This window comes from Cariama cristata, unplaced genomic scaffold (assembly GCF_000690535.1).
Source record: "Cariama cristata isolate BGI_N322 unplaced genomic scaffold, ASM69053v1 scaffold6869, whole genome shotgun sequence".
NCBI lineage: Eukaryota > Metazoa > Chordata > Aves > Cariamiformes > Cariamidae > Cariama > Cariama cristata.
The window spans coordinates 24,355-46,999 of record NW_009636264.1 but is presented as its reverse complement, the minus strand read 5'-3'; the positions used below and the strand labels follow the sequence as shown (position 1 = coordinate 46,999).

The following is a 22,645-nucleotide window of genomic DNA, read 5'->3' as shown; positions in this document are numbered from 1 at the left end:
AACTACTTAATGGATGCAAAATTGCTCAGAAAAGCAGTTCACTGTTGAAGTGGAAGGTACTACGCTTTGGCGAGAACGATTAGCTGCACTGACAAAAGAGGAGGAAAACAACCCCGAGATATGTGGAAGATGATAAGAAAACTTGGATCTTTAAAGCCTAAGCTGAGTTTCAAGTGAAGTCCCTTTTTGGAACAGATGAAGCGTGAGGGCTCTGAACACTTCCCTCACCTCAGATGACAGTCACAATCCCTGTTCAGAGCAAGACAGCTGGCCAGCATCTGCTAAAAACGGTGGTGGTGTAACATTTAATTCCAGTAAGCAGAGTGCAGGCAAACATGCTATTTAGAGTGGAAAAGCTACATTTGTTACACTTGCTATAAATCATGAACTTACCAGGCCAGACCTTCGGGGGGCGGGGGGGAATCAAGTGGAGTTTTAAAATAAAAAATTCCAATTAATTTCATATAAACAGTATTTAAAATTCATATCACAGAAAATACAGTATATGCATCCACTGAATCAAGCTTCTGTCATAGCAAGAGGACCGATACCACTTCTTTTGAACATCACAGCTGACAACAGTATCGCAGCGCTCGCTTAACATCTACAAGTACCATCTTACCTAAGGAATGTGCTGCTGTGGTTTTAGAACTAAAAAAACGGCCTAATCCAAGATCTCCCAGCTTCACCACCCCTGTGGCTGTTATAAACACGTTGGCTGGTTTTATGTCTGCAAGAAGAAAAAGGTAAAAGGTCAAAGCCACAAAAGGTTACTTGGTTCTAATACTGCAATAGAAATATAGCCTGGAGCACTCTCTGTACAAAAGAGGCTTGAGCAGAACCGTGTGTCTTTATAGCTTTGACAGGCTGAATCTTCCAAGACTTCAAGCTCCACACATACACAAAAATTAAAGTATACTTCCCAGCACACAAGAACTACCAATGAGGCAAAAATGTAGGAAACAGCACAACAGAATAGAGGCAACCTCTTTAACTGATGGAAATCAAAGAAATAAGTCTGCTTCTCTTTGAAAATGATCGTTTTCTACAGGAAACTGTACTGCCCACCAGTACTCCTCACACTAAAGGCTAATTGTTGTCCCACATATACACAAATTCTGGGCTCTGTACAGCCCAGTTTGTTCATGGAGTGTAAAAATCACTAGAACCCCAGCTTCCCAAGCAGTCCTGTCAGGATTGAGTTAGTGAGGCTCTTTCCTCACGTTAAAGCAGACTAAATGTGCAAGGCTCCAAATTTCAGCCACTAATTACACACCTAATTCAGGTACAACTGGTAAACTGCATCAAGGGATGCAAAAAAGAGCAAAATCAGTATCAGATTGCTGAAAAAGATCATGAAGAACTCATAACTTCAAAGGAGAAAGGAAATAACAAGCAGCAGAGACTGGTATTGGTGCCTTTTGGGATATTTGCATTTCCTGAGTCAAGTCCTTCACAAAGCATTTCATTTACGCTGAAAGCAGCAATGTAATCTTTGAGCTCTATCCAAAGTTACAGAAAGTTCTAAGACAAGAGATTCAAAAATAATTAATGAAAATAGAGAACAGGTTATGAGAGTGTGGGACATTTGTATTAATATTTCAGAAAAGCTTGCAGGACAGAAAAAAAACTCTTCTAAACTCTCTAAGGTCACAGCTAATATAATGAAGACTATTTCTTCGAATTCCCTGTATCCAGTAGTCTCAGCATTTTACTTCTGACACTCTTCTAATGGTAAGTTTGACACTTCTACTTAATATCAGTGCCTGGAATACAAAGCAGCTCATCTTCCTAATACCACACTCACTTCGGACTGAATCCTTTAACAATGAAGCAAAGAAACAGAAGGAGAAATCCATCTTGCAAGCTCCAGCCTCTCTAAACATGCATTGGCTGAACATCAGCATAATTGTTTTTGAATGTAGGCGCTTACTAATTGGAACATTATATTATTATTCAGTGAAAAGAGACTGAATTAATGTTACCTCTGTGCATCACCCTGCGGGAGTGCATGTGTTCAACTGCACTGCATAACTGCACAAAATATTTCCACACCGTCCTTTCCGGGATTAACCGTTTCTGCTTTTTAAAATACTGTGGGAGGAAATAAATAAAAGATCAGTAAAAAAGCAACATATTTGACTCGTTCCTGGACTTGTGTTGGTCAGTTGCAGGTTGCTTATGTCTTCTAGATCTGTGGCAGCATGACTTTTGTTCTGATCAGCTTTTAACTCCTCCTCTCTGTATTTAAACTTCAACGCAGTTCACTAATTAACAACTATTATGAAAAACATGCTTAAATTGGTTTGACATTTTTGAATGGACACCAATTATAATTAGCATTAATCTCCTTAATTACCTCACAAAACATATTTAATGCCTCAAAACAACAAATGTCTCAAATATTTTGCCTTAAGTAACAAAGATCATAAAAAAAATTCTTGCAACCATTCATTATTGTACAGTCTATTAACAACAATAAGGTAATCCGTTTCTCTTTTTTAAAAGATAGCAAGAGCATCAATAAAGTATCCATGTTTCTTCTGTGATCAGGTAGAATAATATATTGTATTTCATGCATAATAGGAATACTAAATTAACTGAACTATCTCCAGTAAGACAGAAAGACACTACTCATCAAGAGACACACCGATCTGGAAAAATACCGTTTTGTGTGTGCGTTTATGCAGCGCCAAGCATAGCTGAGTCCGGATTCCATGGACCTCTGGGCGCTAAGAGCTCTCAAATAAAATAATCATAATGGCACAATACAAAGGAGTGCAGCATGGTGATGGCTCTCTGGAATACTGTCATCTTCTTCCCGAGCAGCTTATTACAGGGATAACAGCTGCACACTTCAGTGAAGGCTAAACATTATATATCTTCAACTACTCTTTTTCCATTTTAGAAATGCACACAGCCGTGCACATCACATGCAAAGCGTGACCGCCTCCTCCAAGGCATCCCAAAATTGCACTACTTCAGATTATTGGTCCCTGACTTCTCATTGCTTCTTCCTGTGCTAGATACTGAGCCAGTTCCTCAACCACAGCATTAACAAAATACACTTATAATAAGCTTCCAGAGGTTTAGGATTTATCCTCATCCTTTGATATACAAGGTGTCATCGGATAACGACTATCTCTGAAATGCTGTACACCCTTCTAGCACACTACAACTGCACTTCTTTTGCATCGTACCCCTGAGAATTTCCATCAGCAGCATGCAAGAGCAAGAATAAAGGAAGGGAATTGGTTGTTGCCCCTTTCTGCATCTTGTGCTTTTTCCTCTTAGTACAGACATCTGATGTCCGTTGTCACGTTTTATATTTTACGTGAAATGCTGTTACTGGTTCGTGTTTGACTCAAGCAATGGCAAATTTTCTTTTGCAGATCAGCTGTGAAGGGGCATGACTGTGCAATTCCCCAAGCAGCAAATCTGACAGACTGCAACAGTTTCAACACAAAACTTGATAGAGAGCACAGAGGAATTACAGAGGGTGAGGGATAAAGTGTTATATACACAATAAAATTATTTAACTCTCATTGAAGTATTTAAGAGTGGAGATGCAAGACCACAAATGATAATTTTCTAAATGTCATGTCCAATAAGATTCGCCTGACATTTACAAGAAAGTCCCAACTCTCCAGTGGGTTATGCTGCAGCACTCTCTTACATCAGCTTTACAATACCTCATAAATAATGTAGGCACCAGGGGCATGACAAAGACAGTCCCTGTTTTTATCACTCTCGCACCTTCAGAGGGTCGTTACTACTGTTCCTACTGCCTCGCGAAACTGAAAATCCTCACATAAGCTTCAATTCCCAAGGGACTGGGGTGTGGGGGGAGGAGGAGGCGGTGACAGACGGGCAGGCAGGCAAAGTCCACTTCTGCAGTTAAAGCTCTATTTAGGAGGAGACTTTTGTTCCCTCTTGGTTTTGGTTTTTTTTTTCTCTATTTAAAAAAAAAAAAGGAATTCCAAGATTTGCCCCAATGGAAAAACATCATTACACAACCTTGAAAAAAACCCAGTGCATCTTCTTCATGCCTGTGATAAACACAAGGGAAAACAGACCAGATCGGGGTTAGCGCTGGCAGAAAGAATGCAAGTTACAGTGCTGTTCAAGATATCAACCTAAGAATCTATAAATTATGTTTCGGAAAAATGTAACTCCCATTTATAATGACATAAAAAGTAATTTAAAAAAATTAAATAACCAACCCTGATAGATAAATGAACATATTTATCAGTAGGGAATATTTTAAACTGAAAACTGTAAATGATAAAGAAATGTAAACATTTTATATGATGATGTCTCACAATTACATAGGTAAAACTTTTTATAAGCTAAGATTTAAAAATCAAGCAAAACACTTGCACACCCTAGGATAATCACAGCCCTAACTCCTCCTCTCACAACCCTCACTTTTTTCCCCCATCTTTAATTGCAACTACAAAAAGTCCGAGGTAAACTGCAAGCTTCCCAGGATCTGTTGGGAAAAGGGTAAAACATACAAGAAGCCACAAGAAAACAGTGAAAGATAAAAATACACAAGAGCTCTGCCCAGGCAGAAGGACAAGCTCTGTCTCCACAGCCCTCAGTGAGCACAACCAAGACCCTGACACCCGCGGCCGCTGTCACCGGCGCGCGTCACCGCGCACTCGAGGCGGTGGCACCAGCCCGCGCGTGTGGCTTTGGTCACCACCAGCTCATCCCTCGGGCTCGGGGCAGATCCAACCATCGCTCCTGCTACTGAGCGGTTGCAGAGAGAGGCTGCATCTGGAACTTTGGGGCTCTCCCCAGGAACAGCCCTACCAAATGCCTGCTCCCAGCTCGCTCGCCCAGAGGGACTCTCCTGTGAGATGGAGTGGATTTTCACGGATACTGTAAATTTAGCCGTTGACTATGGATTAAATGGATAACTTGTTTGACAGCCTTTGGCCTAGTGCCTCATAGCTCTGCTGGCAAAAGAAAACAAATCTGTTAATAAGATATTTTAACTGTGACAACAAGGAGGAGAACTTTCCAAACATTCATTTATGATAATTACAGAATAATGATGGCAAAAATCAGGTAAAACATGGAGAGAAGGTTGAGAGTGCTAACAAACACGATATAACACATCTGTTCTCACAAGGGATGTATGTCTAAAGATTAACATGTCAAAGAAAATATAAAAGCAGGTGGTAACAGCTTAACTAAAGCTGGTTTGCAGCAATACAAGTATTCCTAAGAGCAACATAAAAGAAGAACAAGTACTTGAAACATTTTCTCAAACCTAAATTCCCATTGCAAAGAAAGTCAATACACTTTCCTGAATGTCTTCAGAGTGGCAGACAGGCTATGCAAATAGTGGATCTAACAATAATTAAATGTCTCCATCAATCACAGACTGGATAAATCACATAACGTTGTTATTGCAAATAACACATACGTCCCACCAAATCCTACAGAGGCTTGCTCCCTCCCGAAGCAGCGACAAGAAGCAAGCAGCATAGCCTGGCGTATTTTAAACGCCACCAGACACTTCGGTTTAGGCTCTGGAAGCACCCTGTGACTGTGCAAAACTCCAGAAAAGAATAAAAGTGCTCCTAGCACAGACGTGCTTACCCCCACCGCCTCATCTCTCTGCCTAATCCTGAAAGTCTGTAGCACCTCTAGAACTGACACATCCTTACCTTAATCATCTGAGAGAGATCACCAGCATCGGCCAGTTCCAGGACAATGTTAAGTTCATTGTCTTCAATAAAAGAATCCAAATACTTAATTATATTGGGGTGGTTCAGTTGCTGCACATAGAGGGAATGCAAGAAGAAAACTTGTAACGCTGTAGTAACAACAACTCCGAGATACAAACCTGTACCGCTTTTGCGATCATTATGCAAAACAGTTCACAATAGGCGTGACTACAAACTGTGCTCTGAGTTACTATAGACAAAAATCCTCTAATAAGTATCATTTCTCACAAGCACAGTGTAATAAAAATGTCTTGAGTAAAGAGCAACATAGCCCAAAACAGTGTTAAACAACCTTTTCTATTGTAAACTCACAAAATACTTAAAGCAACATCCTGAAAGAAGCTCTGTTAAGCAATACCTGGGCTTTTTCCCCCCATTAAATATAAACCAAAAAACCAACTGTTGATAACAGTTCTCCTTGAGGTCTCTCTGGCCCTTAGAAGAATAGAATTAAATTAAAACTTTGATGGAGGAAAATGTTGCACAAATTGCATACGTCAGTTTATTTTTCTGATTATTTATGCTTGCATCTTCACTAATTACTTTTTTCCATTTCAGTATAGCTTCTGATATTCACAACTGATATTTTAAATTTTTTCCTTCTATGTTTCTTAAAAAATTGCACCTTCTCAGATTGTTACACTTTACTCACAGGACTAAATTAAGAAAGAGGCTCAGCAAATTAAAATTTCTGTTTTAACATTTTTATGTCTGAATTTCTTAAAGTGGAAAACTGTAATTGCTTAGAAGACAATGTAGTATCTAGAGAACTCTATTCACTCTCTCTTGCTCTTTTTTCTTTAGATTATCTTTCTCTTGTGCTCCTAGAAATGCAGTAAATTTAGAAACTACTAAAGTGAGCATTTCGTCTACTAAACAGCTGTGACTCAACCTGTCTATTCCAGGGGTTACAAAGCCAAAAGAAACACTGTTATGATCCATCACACTAATCACTCCTCTCTGCATGCACATTAGGGGATAGATTCTCCTTTGCAATGCCTCGACACTAGCACACATTAGCGTTAATGGGATCCATGTGCAGGCATCAGGAGAAGAACATTCCCACAACCCCAAGCCTTACCTAAATAAATAAATAAATAAATATCATAGCCCACCATTTCTGTTGAAATTTCTTTTAAACGTCTGCTCTTGGGTACATCGATCAAAGACAAAAAAGCACCAAAATCACGAGCGGAATAGCCCCTGACACCTAATGCACATCGGGGTGCCTTCCCCCCCCCCCCCCCCATCATCCCAAGCACCGTCTATAATGACAGACCTGATGCCTGGGTACTGTGTTCTGCTCTTGTGGATACAGGTAAGCCTATGATTTAAGAGATGTTTTCTGTCCTCTTTAGGATGCTCTGATGGGAACTCTCTCCTGAGTTCCCAAAGGCACTGGGGAGTTCAAGCAGTCACACGCCTTTTTCTAAGCCTCAGCACCACGTGCCAATAAAAGACAACATCAAAACACTACCGCTGTAATAGGGAATGAAGGCTGCACACTGCTGGGAGAGCTACTACACTGACATTTTTCCTGTCCTGCACCCTAGCCTTCACTTAGTTTATTATGTATAACAAAGCGCAACTTACTCAGACTCAAGCATTGCTTAACTGATATAACGAATTTAAGTATCTTTTTTGTGAGACTGTATGTACTTTTTACTGATGGTTTGTATTGATTTAAAGAAACTCATTAGATCTGAAGAGGAACGTTTCTTCTATTAGGATGAAGTTGTATAAAATTAAAAGCAAGCAAACAAAACACCACATGCTAACTTCTGTGGTAGCTCTTGTGATGAGCCGATCTCCAAGGACTTCCCTTTCAGCAGCAGCAGCTGACACCACCCTCTGCTGCAGCTAAGCAGAGGGACGAGTGCTCTAGCAGAAGCCTTACTGACTCTTCTCAGCTGGGAAACCCAGGAGACGGCCCACGGCCTTTCAGCGGTGTGAATGCAGAAGTACACATTTTTTTCTACAAGTGACTGACCTTTGAACTCTGTTTTCCCAGAACAGCCAGGTAGATAAGCCAAACTTCCACTCTCCACTCTTCCTTTTGTCAAACTTATTTTAAATAAATATATTGACTCTGGGGTTTTTTTGTAACTATTGTATATTTGTGTGGCATGGAAATAGGCTACCTGAATTTTCTTTTGTAAGAAGGAAAGTATGTTCTCACAGGATCCTTAAAAGCACAAAACAGTACAAATGCTTTATCTCGGGTTAAAGACATTTCCTATTTCTTTAACGCATCCTAAAAGTATGATGGCAGTTAATGCCTGATGTGTATGCACAGCAGTGCTGTCAGCAAGAGGCATGTGGAAGGGTAAGCCACCTCTAAATGAGTTAGCGTGGGTGCTAGCAGCCCAAATGCTGATTACAGCCACGTTATTGAACTGCTTTACCCAAACCTTTTAGCCAGAATGATGCTGAAAGTAATACACAATTTTGCCTGGCTTCCATTACATTTTGAATTATTATAATTAATTTACAAATCACATAAAACCCCTTTGTTTCCATGGTCACATAGAAGTCTTTGATCAAAAAAGACAAAGTATTATTTTGATAGGGATGGATTACAGCAACTCTATGCAACTCCTTCACAAATTCTGCAATGGTCCACATTAAAAATAAAAACAACAAATGAAAAAAAAAGCTCTTACAGCAAGCTGTTTTAGTAATAGTCTAGAAATACTTCATACTAGACACTAGAATTTAAAAGTAGCAAGAAAGTTTTAAAAATAAGAATATCCCATACTACATGGCCAGACACTAGACAATTGCAATGCAGACGTGTACTTCACACCAACAGAGTCATGAAAAAAAAGTTAAGTTGAGCAAGATTTAAACAGACTCTGAAATACTGCGTGGAACCGTGTCCTTACACACTTCACACTTTCTAGACACCAGAACTACTCCCTTAATTGATAAACTTAGGAAGTCAAATGTATTTTAACTTTTAATATAGTGACACTAAAAATGCCAACAATTAAAATTTGAGAAAAGTAATTCATTTGAGAAAAATATACTTGTCTTACTTGCCTGAAGCTGCGCACACACTATTCTAAAAGGAAACCAAAATGTGACAAGCTCATAACAGAACAAGAAACCCCATGAAACTTCATAAAAAGCCAGGCCAGAGATCACGCGTACTTTGCAGCAAGAACTGAAATCTCACTTTTAAAGCTTCTTCCTACTTCCAGGCACAGACTATTCTGTGCCATGCTGCATAAATCGTAACATCTACTGCCCAGCCCTGAGAAGGGACCTGTGTCCTACTGTGATGAAGCAGTTCTGAAGTTTTAAAGTAAGACACTTCATGACCACCCCAGCACATCCACATACAGACCTCCGGTTAATGCTAGGAAGCTGTGGGAAGAGGCAGCATAGGAGCAATCAATCAGCAAAAGACGAGTTGCAGATATGTTGATCTGATCAGTTATTTGGCTTAAGCAGAGAGTGATGCAGTCCAGCTGCTGATGCTGAGGCACCAGCCCTGCCCTGCCTGCAGACAAACCCTCAGTAACTCTGCCCGGCTGCCTGCGGGGAACAGCCGGTGCCTGCTCCGGGTTAGCAAACACGCTGACCACAACAGCATCATTAACACAGCTCCAGAACTGGTAACTTCAACTTTGATTACTTTTTACTTATTATCTGCTGATCTTCTCAGAGCTGAGCTATAGGCACCTTGGATAAAATTAAATGGATTTTGTTGGCTCCGAGTTAAAAACTAGTAGTCATTTGAAGGAAGTGAAATACAGGCAATATTAAGAAATATACCCCCTTTGCACCTGTAATACAACAGGATTCATCAAACTGACTTTTTAACATACTCAAACTTTAGATTCCTTGGATGGTGCTACACAACCGTCCAAGTAGGAAGATTTGTTGACTTTCAACAATAAATAATAATTAAACTAGCAGCACTGTAACATTTTGCATATCAAACAGCATATCAGTGTGTTTCTGTAGACTGTTGGTAACTATTCCTGCTCCTCCCTTCACACCCAATTAAATGAATTTACCAGAATGTTTTCGAGTATTCTACAAAACATTTTCCAAAACAATCCAATTTTATCAAACAGTATTTTTCAAAGCAGAACTGCACTCTGCTGCTATGACAGAAACTCACTCCCCCCAGAGAGCTGCAGCTACTATTTAAAAAAAAAAAAAAAAAAATCACAAACAAGAAGTTGTAAGCATCGCAAACATGCTACTCTGCTTGGAACACAACCACCAAAGACTTCAGAATAAGCACAGATATTGCTTAACTCCAGACAAACAGAGGTTTTTAAACTGAAATACACTGGCCCAGAGACAGATACAATAGCTTTTGACTTCAAAAGGAGCTGAATCAGGCTGCCAATACGGCCACAGCTTGACTAGACAGCTTTGGCGATGGTATTAGAGCGGGGAGAGTAAGATAGAATTTAAATGTCTTCAGCAGTGAATAGGGAAGCCCTATGCAGCCCAGTGTATTGTATCCTCTTTCACAACTCAGCCACTACAGTAACCCTGGTTTGATACCTGGCTTCTTGGTGAGCTTCACTCAAGAAGGTAAGTTGCCTTTGGTCATCCCACACAGGTGGATGGGAGCTGACCTTCTAGAGCCTCCTGTCAGCGTAGGTATTTTGCTTTCAGTTTCCTCTGATTCTAATAAATTTGCACATTCTGTTCTGAATAAATCCAGTGCAAGTTTATGACATCTTCCATAACCAGAGTTCAAGACAAAACTGTTTAGATTACCTACAACCCAAAAACATCACAAATTCTCTTTTTGAATGTTAACTTTGGCATTATTTTTCTCCACAACTGTTAAGCAACTAGATCACATTCACACAAACTGCTACCTTCATGTTTATCCTGTATGCCTTCACAACAGTCTAGCAGACTCAAGCTGTCTACAACTGCATGAATATAAACTGACAATTTAAATAGAAATAATTAATTTTGTAAATGTGATTTTAGGTATTTCATACTTTTAGAATTTGACTAAACTAAAATTTTAGCCTTCTTCAATCTGTTGCATTTACTCAAAATAGATATTTAAAGTGCAATGCATATATATTTTCTAGCAACATTTTGAAATAAATTACTGAGATGGAAAAAAAAAATCACTAGTTGGTTTAATCACTTAAAAAAAACACTCCCTCGTTTCAGAGCCTTCATCTAAACTACCTTTTTCATGTGTGAGATGTATGCATGTACATACACAACCTTGCACATTCAAACCTGTTTTCCCATTTTGCTAGTTCATGAATTAGTTTATTTTTAAGTGACAAACAAATCAACACACATAAAGGGTAGAATTTACATGCCTCTCTGAAAGAGGAGTACTTGTGTTTTTTCTTATGACAAAGATTTTTAATAGACTATAGGCTTAAACTGTAGGCAGAAAATTGAATAAAATTAAGATTTAAGACAAAACTCTTGCATCATGTAGGCATTCTAGCTTACAAAAGAAAGCACGGCCTATCAAGATGATTGTGTGTGCTATATAAACTTTATTCACTGTAAAAGGCAAATGACTGTTGCCAACTTGAAAACAATTTTTTTTCTCAAAACAAAAACGAGAAAAAGTCACTGTACAAATTCTTACCTTCAAGAGGTCAATTTCTTTAATGCAATCTTGCCTAGCCTTGGCATCCATCATTTCAAAAATCTTCAAAGACAAAAACACAAAAGATGAAAATGAAACAACAAAAAAAGAATTTTATATTTTAACACGAACTGGGTCTTTCCTCCCCCAATTTATATATCTTCTACTGTAATGAGTATACACACAATCCCCAGATCAAAGAAAGATCAATGTTTTCTTTATTTTGAAACCACTAACGGGCTAGCGATAGGGTAATATTAATTTTAGAACCTGTAAGCAGTATTCTAAGTGGCACAAAAAATAAAGATAATAGTTTGTGAATTTGCTGTTGTGATTTTCAAAACATAGTCACAGTTAGTTACTATTAATTTCGCATGGTAAATAAAAGATAAAATGTTTACTTTTTCTTTTAAACAGAGATACAGCTTCCACTGATTTCTCTGTAATAATTTACAATAATGTAGAGCATTAATATTTATTCTGTAATCATCAGAGTAAGTCGCTAGATGCAAGAGTTTAAAGGACCTGTTGAAGGATTAAAGGCAAATTTCTTCAAACAAAATGCTGTTCTGAACACTGCACAAGTGTTACAATCTATATTGCTTGCGTGAAAGTTTTTCAGAAATTCTTCTAAATTCCATCAGCAATTGCAGGCATTTTTCCCTCTTGTGTTCTCATGATTCATCTGGGTCGAGGTGGCAGTCCCCCAGCTGTATGACTATGGCCATTAGGGCCTCATTCTTTCACACACATTTAACTATAATTTAGCGAACCCTCTTCATAAAGTAAAAAGTGAAATTAAAAACAAATATGGAATTGCACTACTGCTACATAATTCTGATTTAGAAACATAAACCCACCTCAAGGTGACGAGCGATAAAGACCACGCAGTGCAAATTGGCTGCTCAAAACGGAAAGAGGGTCCCATATAGGATATATGGGCTATATGGAGAAGATAGCCAGAGGATAGAGCCGAGGGGCAGATAGGAGCACAGTGAGGCCATGTGGTCTCTTACATCCAGATGTAAACTGAGCACCACGGAACCAACCTGACTCAATCGGTGTTTGTAAAACTGCTTTGAGACCTTCAGAAGCATTGTTCTTTATTCCTTATCTTGAAATAATAAAGTAAAAAACCAAAACAAAACCCTCTAAAACCCAACTGAATAAAATAAGAAAGCAGTGTTGTGTTTTTTTAATGTAAAATATCAAATGAGCCGACAAAAGAATACTGAGAGAGGTACATGACTTGAAGTAATCTGCATAGACACTTAAAACATTCCCATTCTACCGCTAAATATTAAGACTTTGAACTCAAATGCTCACCTGAACTTTCTTTAACGCCACAGGTTTTCTGTCCAGAAGACAAGTCGCTTTGTAAACTTCGCTGAATTGTCCTCGTCCAATCTTTTTCTCTATCTGAAAATCTGCCAATGTGCAGCGATATGGGTATGACGTTAAATGTCTCTGTTCAAGTCAAAAGAAATTAAATTAATGAGCTAGAAAAAGTGATGCAAAAACATGAATTCGCATTCCCAATCTGTCTTCTTTATGACCGCAAACTAGCGGTTTCTATGACTAATCATATTCAGGGGGATAAATTTGTCACGGTAAGGATTGCCCAGTAAGAAAGACAAATTTGGTGGTGATTTGGTGTACAATGGACAACAGAGCGGTCTGGCTTTCCTTTCCCAACCTTCGTATTTTCTTTGTCCACTTCAGACAATGCTGTACCAGAGCAGTCGCAATATAAAAATGTGGCATGCAGCTGCAAGCGCACACACACGTAACAGCAGAGGCTTGTATAAAAGTATGAACCAAATCAAAGCATGAAACTAGTAAGAGCTACCAAAAATGTACAGAACAGAGGTAATATCGCCAAATGTGCGACTCTCTTGCTCTCATTGCTAATGGTCAAGAATTTAATCTAGGTTTATCAGTCTATAGATAATTCTGACCATAAATGCATTAATTCTTAGTAAATGTCTTAGTTACATAGGCTGAATTAAGTTAAATGACTTTTTAAAGAAGGAAAAAGTCTTGCCTTTTGTGTAAGTAACTAATTAGTCCCAAACCACTGTCTCCCTAGTTACACACCCTCTCATCAACTTCACCTGCTTGTGTCACTTGGGAGACGCTGATGCCTACTTCTGAGCAGTCTCAGGTAAATACCCAGCCAGGTAGGTAGACACAGCGTAACAAGGATTACGTACTCCATGGAGTAGCAATTGCTCTCTAGAGCCATTCTGGTTTCTTCTGTATTTAACATGACTGCTAACCAATGTTTAAAAAAGAAACTATGAAAATTAATTACTTAAAGTTGCCATGAACACCAAGTAGAATATTTTTAAGCTTCAGGATCTTGAGCCATTTCAGAGTTCCCATCGAAAAACCACAAAAAGACAAGTATACAACAAAAGTTGGGAGGCTTCCCAGAGACACAGCCATTGTTTACAGCTGAGGCTTTAGCAGACAGTCCCAGCACAAGCGTCCAGGGAGAGCAGGCCAGCAGGGCCAGATGTTTTAAGGAGATGACCATTGCTACCACTCTCATTTCCTAACAGAGGGCTGGGGCTGCAAGTAAGATTTAAAATGCAGGTAAAGCTTTCAGTCCAGTAGCTTTTCCCAGCACCACATACCAGACAGTGTGAGGACCTCTTACAGTGTATATTCATTTTGACGAGTAAGTAAGTTTATACTTCTTTTCTTTACAAGAGAAATAAAAATGACTACTCTTCAACAAACAAGTATCAATCAGACATTTGAAACAGCTTCCAGATTTACATGTGTCTGTGCAACTCTGAACTACAATCACAATTCCTTGGCAGAGCTTTTGTCAACAAAGGTGTAAAATTCAATGTTTTTAAGAACACTCACCAATAAAGGCCCCTAAATAGTAATTTCTGACCCACAAACTGCATCAACCAAGACAAGCTATTTGGAAAACTGTCACCTTTACAGCATCTCTATCACTACAAAAGCAGGAGAAATCCCTACAACGAAAGCTACTCTACTGCAGGCATACTCAAGAAAAATCATTATGTTTTGTAAATGCTGATGATACAGAGATGCAGATACAAATCACAAGCCAGACAGTGAAAAGACTGTCAGGTCTCTTTGTTGTCATCTTCCCCCTCATCTCCCTGTCAGTGAAAGGCTGTTTGTTGCTCGAGCTTGCCCTGCACTTCCACACCACTGCCCTGCGTCAGCTGCTCAGAACCTACCGCGGCTAAAGCTCCACCGTTCAGAAAAGAGAGGACTGTTGCTACACTGAACAGCTTAGACCGTTACGAACTCCAGAAAAGACAAAAGTGCAATACCATCGTGTCCAGCCAATGCCTGCTAATTCAAGTAGGCACATAACTGGAAATTTAACTCCAGGCCATCATGATTATCAGCCTTCTCAGTTTAAGTTCCCTAAAAGAGCAAACCCCCTTCTTTTCAGATGAAACGACACTTCAGGTAATTATTTTTGAAATGCCAAGGCCACAGGTAATTTTTTCCATTCATCACCACAAGCATTTGAATATTTTCATACTATGAGAAATGGTTTTCATTTCTCTAGGCTAAAGATGACACAATAAAAATTTTAATTCATGAACAATAACCTACACAAATAAGAAGGCTGCATTAGAATTTGCAGTTCTTCATGAAGGCGAGTCACTCAGAAATAGGAAGCTAAGCTAATTTCATCAAGTATTTCCTTTAAACAGTTCAAGGAACATTTCCCTTTTAAGATCACTTTAGTCTCCCCTATATCCTGAAATAAGTCCCGATACCCACCTTACTGCGCAGCCACCATTGGCTGCATTCAAAGTTTGTGTTAGCAAGCAAAGGAAGGTCAGTCTTGGTACTTGTGCTGTGCTTGAAGTTATACTGAATTTACAAGCTATAACACAGCAAAATAAAAATTAAAATGAAGATTCAAGATTCATTCCTCTAAGTTTTGCAGTGTATACTATACCATAAAATGGGAGTATCCTTTCACTGATGAGGAAAAAGGTAGCCTATGGGTCATGAGATAAATAGCAGAATGTTAAGATAACACTGCTTTGTTATTTATGTACATTTCTCTTTAAGTTACTAAATTATCAACAAAGTAAGGCAACATGGGATGAAACAATACAAGTAAATATTCAAAGTAATCAGCCCCTGCAGCTTTCTCAGTTTAAATTGTTTGCAATGTCTCTTTGCAGGGATTTGATAAACAGTTATACTCCTCAACATACATTACAGTAATACAGGAATACTCATCTCATTCCAGGGAGTGCTAATGAAACATTAGTTCACATGCATTTTTTGAGAGACAAAAATCACCAGAAGAATGTCTGAACACAAGCACTTGTTCAACTTGACTGGTAACTAACCAGAACATCTCCATTTCCCAACTTTTTTAACATCTGAGCTACTAAGCAAGTTAATTGAGCTGTCCAGTCAAATAGCTTTACTCAGGTATCAGTATATAAAATTACAAAACACTTTTTCCTAATTAAAAAAATAGAAAGGAATCAAAGCATTTCCTTAACCATGAATGCATGCCTCCCGAGCAGTAACAAAGTTTAAGCAGAAGTTTTTCTAACTTGGAGCTAACGTTCGTAATAGAGGTAGCAGCTTTAACAAGATTTTATGAGGCAACTACCACAAAACTTCCTTTCTCAGGAAGAAATCCATGCTGCAGTCAAGGATGGTATCCATTTGCCCTTCATAAATCATTAAATTGTGTGTTTAAACTAAGAATGTTTAAGTGTAAATTAATATTTTAAGCATGTGCCAAGAAATATCTAGCAAGTTCTTAACCTGAAAATATAAATAAGTGTTAGGCAAGTGACAGGGTGTATGTGTGCGTCCTAACCACTTTCACATGGTTAGCATAAAAAGTCTGCTTGCCATGCTGGAGTTAATGCCGGGTGATGAGTGGACACCTTAGCTGATATGTTCTGGCATCCTCCAGGACTACAGCTGCACATTTACATATGCAATGACCTAGATTTGCATTTGCTATCACAACCTATCAGACCTAATTAAAGTAATGGAGCTTCCGTACAGGCTAGAAGATGTTTGATTATGGTACGAACCAGAGAGCATGCTCGGGTTAAGCCAAACCATACCAGAAAGCTCTCTATTGATTACAGCAGTCCATTCTCCCCATAAGTCTGTTTAAAATTAACCTTCTCTAATGCTTTACTGTACTTAAACATAAGCAAGTAACTCTTCTGAATACTGTTACAAGGATACATTTAGAATACCTAAGAAACAATTACCTCCTCAGAATACCATCCCTATAGTCTGGCCTTGCATACATTTCACCTATTTCATGACTTTTGACAAGCGGAACTCCACTTTCTTCCATTTTTTCCGAGTCCTTCCATGTTTAACCACTACAGTTTTTCACAAAGCTGTCGAAGAACCAATACACATTCATTCAAATAAACCGTGTTCGTTATTTCTGCATATCTGAGAGTTTACATCTGATGACAGGTGTAAGTTGTGTGTCAAATTAGATACCACTATCATCTTCAAATCTGTTCCTCAAAAATAGGTTCTTTCATTTTCAGGACAGATTCAGGCTCGGTGAAGGGTTCAGGTCTGCATTAATTCAGTAAAACCAAGCCACTGTCTCTGCACAACAGGTTTCAAGGTCCATAATGGAGCCTGAATAAAAAAAGAGAAATAAAAAGAGGGGAGAAAAAACCAAGCAAGCAAGCAAGCTCTCCAACCATTGGACTTCGAAAGACACTATGAAAATTGGGCTGTTTGCACATTTCTGTTCCCAGTGCAGCTGTAGGAAGGGGACAGTCTGGGACGAACTAGTTTTGAGACAAAGGCTGTTCTCTTTATCCACACAATGAAGTTTCATTCTTCTACTACTCCATTAAAAAAAAGGGGAGGAGGGGGGCGGCAAAGATTGAAGTCAATTAATTCCTCATTCGAATAAAGAGGCTATTCATTTTTAAAAAGAAATGCAGAGATTATTCCAAGACCAAGCCATTCTGGACAACATCTCTGGCATACTTGTTCTCTTTTAGATGTAATCACTGATGCTACAGCAAAAATCTCAAAGCTGGCAAAAGTATACAACGACAACCCTCGTCGCAATACTTAAGGGGGAAGTTTGCCAGAACTTTCAGCTTAAAATTCTGAGGTGTTATGAGATTTTCTGAAAAATAGAATCAGTAAGGTTCTGTAATGCTAAAAAAAATCCAATTAAATAAAAAATTCAGTTATGTCATCCTGTACACACCTGAACACATACGCTGCAAGAATAAGAAACTTAAAGATTAATAGGAGTCTCTACATACCAGATTATAAAGCAACTCAGGCAAATACAGAGGATGACACACTTGGAAAAGTTCCTTGCTATATACTTGCTCCTTGGTGATAGGATGTCGTTTCTACCTACATCTCCACATTTTCAAGGATGTCTGTTACAGTGCTACCAGAGGTGCCTGACAAGAGGTGGCTCTCTGAGCATGCAAGGATACAACCATGCCAAAATTTACAACTGTAGATTTGATACAATTTCCTCCAAATCCTTCATACACTGCTATAACCACATGCAGGTAGGACAGCTACATAACCTGAATATATTTTTCGTATTTTTTTTTAAATGAGTAGATGTATAGCTCAGAATTTCTATTTTTGGATAAGGAAGAACAAGGAAAAAAATGTTCTGTAGAAATCCTTTCAATCTCCAGAACCATTAACGTTTGGCCAATAAATAATTACACAAAGATAAATTTAAGAGCTGGGGAAATCCTGAACAGTCCTGAGAAAACCGTCCAAGCAGCCTTTTCTGCAGCCTCTAACCCAACGTTTCAGGCAAAGGAGGACTGTGAGACCAAAGACCAAAATACCAAGAGTAAAATACTAACAAGCTGCAGAGCAATGCCTGTATGACTGCTTCTCCCAGAGGCATGGAAAAACATAAGCCTGAATAAGCTGAAAAAAAGGGGAATGTTCGCTGCTAATTGCACAATATATAAACCCAGAGTGTTAATGTTAATTAATAATAAAGTCAGTTGTTTTACTGTTGTCTGATCGGCATGTGGAAAGCCAGCACTAGTCATCAGTCTGCACAAATGGCTACAAGGTCACGAGATGTTTAGATTATTTGTAATCAACCTAAAATCATTAAAGACTGGTTAACCAACAGTTAAAAAGTCAGACACTACCATCTTTAGATGCCAATAAAAACATCTCTCCTGTAGAGCCATGAAATGAAATATTCTTTAGAAGAGTAAAAACATACTCGCCCAATTAATTTTCTGAAATCTCATTAAAAAATTTACCCCGACTAAGTCATACACTTCTGACCTGAATTTTAATTATCTTTACGCTGGATATAAGTTTTTTTTCTGATATTTGCAATGCATCATTAATTTTAAAGGAATGGTTTCCTTGCTTCTAAAGTGCATACTTCATCTGAATGACATTTACTGTAAACTAATTACACCTTTAAAAGACATCTGCAATAGAAGATGGGGAAGCTTCAGCCCCTCCAGTTGAACATGTATACATTATAATCAATGATTTACTATGAACATCAGCGTTTCAAACCTCTTTATGATGTCCCAAATTATACACCCATCACCATTCAATAATGCCTACCTAAAAAGAATTTTGCATACTTTGAGGTTGAAATTCCAGTGTGAATTTATAAGAACACATTAGAACAGACTGATTAAAAAAATAACTTCTAAGCTCACAAGAGATGAGGAAACTTTTGAAATATGGATTGTCCTTCAAACAGGTAGTCAAGTAATTATTGAAGAATACATAAAGTTTTTCAATCTGCAGCTTCAAAACTAGACTACACAGTCATCATAAAATATCCTTAACGTGACCTGTTACATAGAATTTAAAGTTTGCTGAACAGCTTGGCTTGAATTTCAAAGTTCTAACATCCCTAACAGCAGATATTTGTACTACCTTATGACAAGGAAAGAGAGAAATACCAGCTTGAAAATAGTAGACCAAGGTGATATTCACAAAGAAATTAGTATTAACATAGCAATAATCTAAGCATTTCAGAAAACAGTAAGTTGAAGAGTCTTTGCTGCTAGATGACTAGTTCAAATCTACCTTCAATTCACAGATCAAAATGGAAGTACCACAAACAGCTCTGCTGCTAAGCTACGCGAGTATATAAAAAAGTCGCTTAAAAGTGAGTTACTGTGTTTATTTAGTACAAAAACTAAGTCAAAAATTATAGCTCTGTATTTTTATATCACCGATTTACTCCTAAATAACTTTTATTGTTTACTTCTATAAACACTAAGTAATCTAAAGACTTAAATAATTGACACTTTCACTGTGGAATATTACTAGAAAATGTTCTGCCTCTTGCTGACAAGCTTCATCAGGGTAATGCTGGGCACGTAAGGGAGCCAGAAGCTAAAACTGTGGTTTTATTGGGCCTTTTTTATATTTATATGTTCACTTATTCTATAAAACTTCTAAATACGAAGCATTACTCAAAAGTGTCATCTCATTACTAAACTACAGTAGTTACAGACAGAAAGAAGTCTGATACACTTATAGCTCTATACTAACTAGTTATAGAACAGAAATAACACCTCTGTCAGAATGCAAAGAAAAAAAGCTTTAGGAAGCAGCATAATTGTATGGAAAGTTTCTACTAGAGGAGCACAATGTTGTTCTGGTCTTTTGGGGGGTGACACAGTAGTTTTGAATGAAAGGGCTGGAAAGAAGAGGAGCATTCCATACAAAAAGCCCTCCCCATCCAAGATTCTAAAAGCTCAAGTTCTGTTTTTTCTGCCTAAGCTTTTATCCTTGTCATTCACGACACTTCTTGTACGACGAGTTTGGTCAATTCTTCCTTCCCAAACCTTTCTCTCTTCCACCAGCTATTACATAGCATGTCTGCATTACTTATATCTTCAGAAGAAAGAAATTATGTAATTTTGGATTCTTCCAGGTAATAGGTACCAGAAAATTGAAAATTACATATAATTATGTTCCTGAAAAATGGAAAACGGGAAATATGTAATAAGCAATCATATCATGCCATGAGTGTAAGGTAGCCTGCCCTCAAAATAGTACAATTTTTGTTAATTTCCAAACCGAGTTTGCTGAGGAGATGCATTTTTTCAGTTCTCTGGTAGACAGCATATTTTTGCTATTCACCTTTTTTAAGAATTTTATTTTAACAGCAAAAACAAAGAAAGTCTTTCTGCAATCCTAATTCCAAATTAGATCATTCTCAGAACAGCTAATATACTCAGAGACCTCCATTAACACAACTTGAATATCAACAGAGTTGAGGGGAGGTTTCATTGAACAATGACCATACAGCAAAATGAGCCCACTCAGCATCAGCATAGCAGCAGAACATAGATTATTAGCTACTAATTACACTTAACTATGTCATTACAAATTCTAACATGTGCTCCAAGATGCCATGAATGTATCTGCTGCACAGGAACACTTCCTGATCTTGTTCATGAAATAATTACAGGGGCTCTATCCTGCCAAATGAGACAGTAATTAACCCTAATTGCTCAAAATGCAACTGGCTAATTCTAGGAGATTAATCAAGGGGATTCAATTATTATTAAATGACTTAATATGACAAATTGCCACATTAGGAGAGGAGGGCTTTGCTCCATGCAATGTTACTTTCCCAGCAGTGCTGCCTAAGATACGCTCATCGTTGTACTCTGCGTGTAGGCAACTTACCACTTTCGCAAATCCTATACTGTGTTCTGATACGGCTTTCCTAATGATCACTTCTTGTTCAAGGAACCTGGATCACCACTGGACTGCACATTTGGAATGACAAATTAACAACCACAGCCCCCTCCCCAAGGTAACGTTACACCACAGTTGCAATAGTCTTCTTTCTGATGGCTTTTCCACGATGCTTTTTGTTTACTCCTTAAAATACATATAGGTAAAACTTAATTGTTCTGATAAACAGGTAGACAGTCTGAAAAAAAGACAAGCAGCCAGAATTCACAAAATGCGAGTTTCATGATTACAGTCCAGGTATCAACACTACTTTGAACACAGGTCTAACCCTAGTTTTAGCCCACTTCTGCAGAAAGGCAGGGAAGAGAGAGTCATATGAGCTGCTGTAGTGAAACTTGGTAATAGTACAGACAAAATACATTGCAGGAGAGATTACAGAGACTCACAGGAAATGAAGTCAGAGAGCCTACAGTTTCATGTCGGATGAACTTTTTCTTGTATTTGATAATTACCTCTTCAGCATTTATTGTTAAACTATAAAAGGAGATAAAATACATTTATTCCCTTACACAATCAACTGCTCTTTTTTGGCCTTTTCTTCAAAGAATCCAAGAGAAGAGAAAGCCAACACAGTACATGTTTTTATTAGATGATTTTAAAATACTCGCTTTAAGCAAAATTCAAACTACTTCCTTTTTCTCTTACCATCATAAAAAAACTGGACTCAGGAAACTCTGGCTGGTTGGCAGGATCCCAAACTGGATATATCCCAAAACTGCCTCAACTGCACTCTAAACAAGAGGCGGGGAAGCTACATACTAAGAAATCTAAAGACCTTTATAAAAGGAAGGGAAGAAAACACTGAAGGAGAAAGACTAAAGAGACACAGGCACTTACCTGAGGATCATGCTGGTATTCCTGCCCTGGCAGCTTGCAGAGAGGGTTGTTCTGGTCTCCTAGATGATGTGGATGGTTATGCTGCCCTTCCATGGTATCATACCAAACTCTGCCTCACAGTTCTGCTGGAGTTAAAAGAAAGAGTGGAGAGAGAAGTCTCATCACTGTCTATCCAGCGCTGAAAGCAAGGAACTCTTTCTAGAGGTGTGCCTACACGTGGTTGTACATCAAGACAGCAAGAATCAATTCCTCCCCTTTCTTCCCTCGGCTTGACTCATGCATACAGCTCTCAGAGAAAACCCTCCTCTGCCCCCAGCCCCACCGGCGCTCAGCTGCTCACTGACGGACCAGAACGCTGAAAGGACACAGCAACAGGTCAAAGCTACCCTTGCTCTCCTGAGATTACAAAACAAAAATACCAGTCTCACAAACATTACCGGTATCATTACATAATAAGCAAAACGGCAGAAAATAGGTTTATTTGGTCAGTGGTATGTTACCTACAAAAGACACTGCTTTTGTCAACTGTAACAGTGGCTAGCATTACTTCCCCTAGAACTACTGAACCTTAATGATCTCCAACAGCATCAGACACTTAGCAGACAATTCAAGAATGGTTAGCATGTTTCCATTTGTAAAACAAAAATGGCAAAAAGTCAGCTGTAGCTTTCTTTGGCCAGAGACATCCGAAAAGTGT

General features: G+C 38.4%; 1 protein-coding gene across 1 annotated transcript in view; it reads right to left on the bottom strand.

Annotated features, from left to right (window-relative positions):
* NEK6 (NIMA-related kinase 6) overlaps positions 1 to 22,041 on the bottom strand; it is a 42,783-nt gene extending 20,742 nt beyond the window's left edge. The window contains exons 1-6 of the mRNA XM_009707852.1: positions 21,949 to 22,041; positions 12,667 to 12,807; positions 11,341 to 11,403; positions 5,682 to 5,792; positions 1,986 to 2,094; positions 623 to 730 (exon numbers count right to left, since the gene is read on the bottom strand). Of these exons, the coding sequence (XP_009706154.1) occupies positions 623 to 730; positions 1,986 to 2,094; positions 5,682 to 5,792; positions 11,341 to 11,403; positions 12,667 to 12,807; positions 21,949 to 22,041 (625 nt within the window). The remainder of the gene's footprint in view (positions 1 to 622; positions 731 to 1,985; positions 2,095 to 5,681; positions 5,793 to 11,340; positions 11,404 to 12,666; positions 12,808 to 21,948) is intronic.
* Between the last annotated feature and the right edge of the window lie 604 nt (positions 22,042 to 22,645).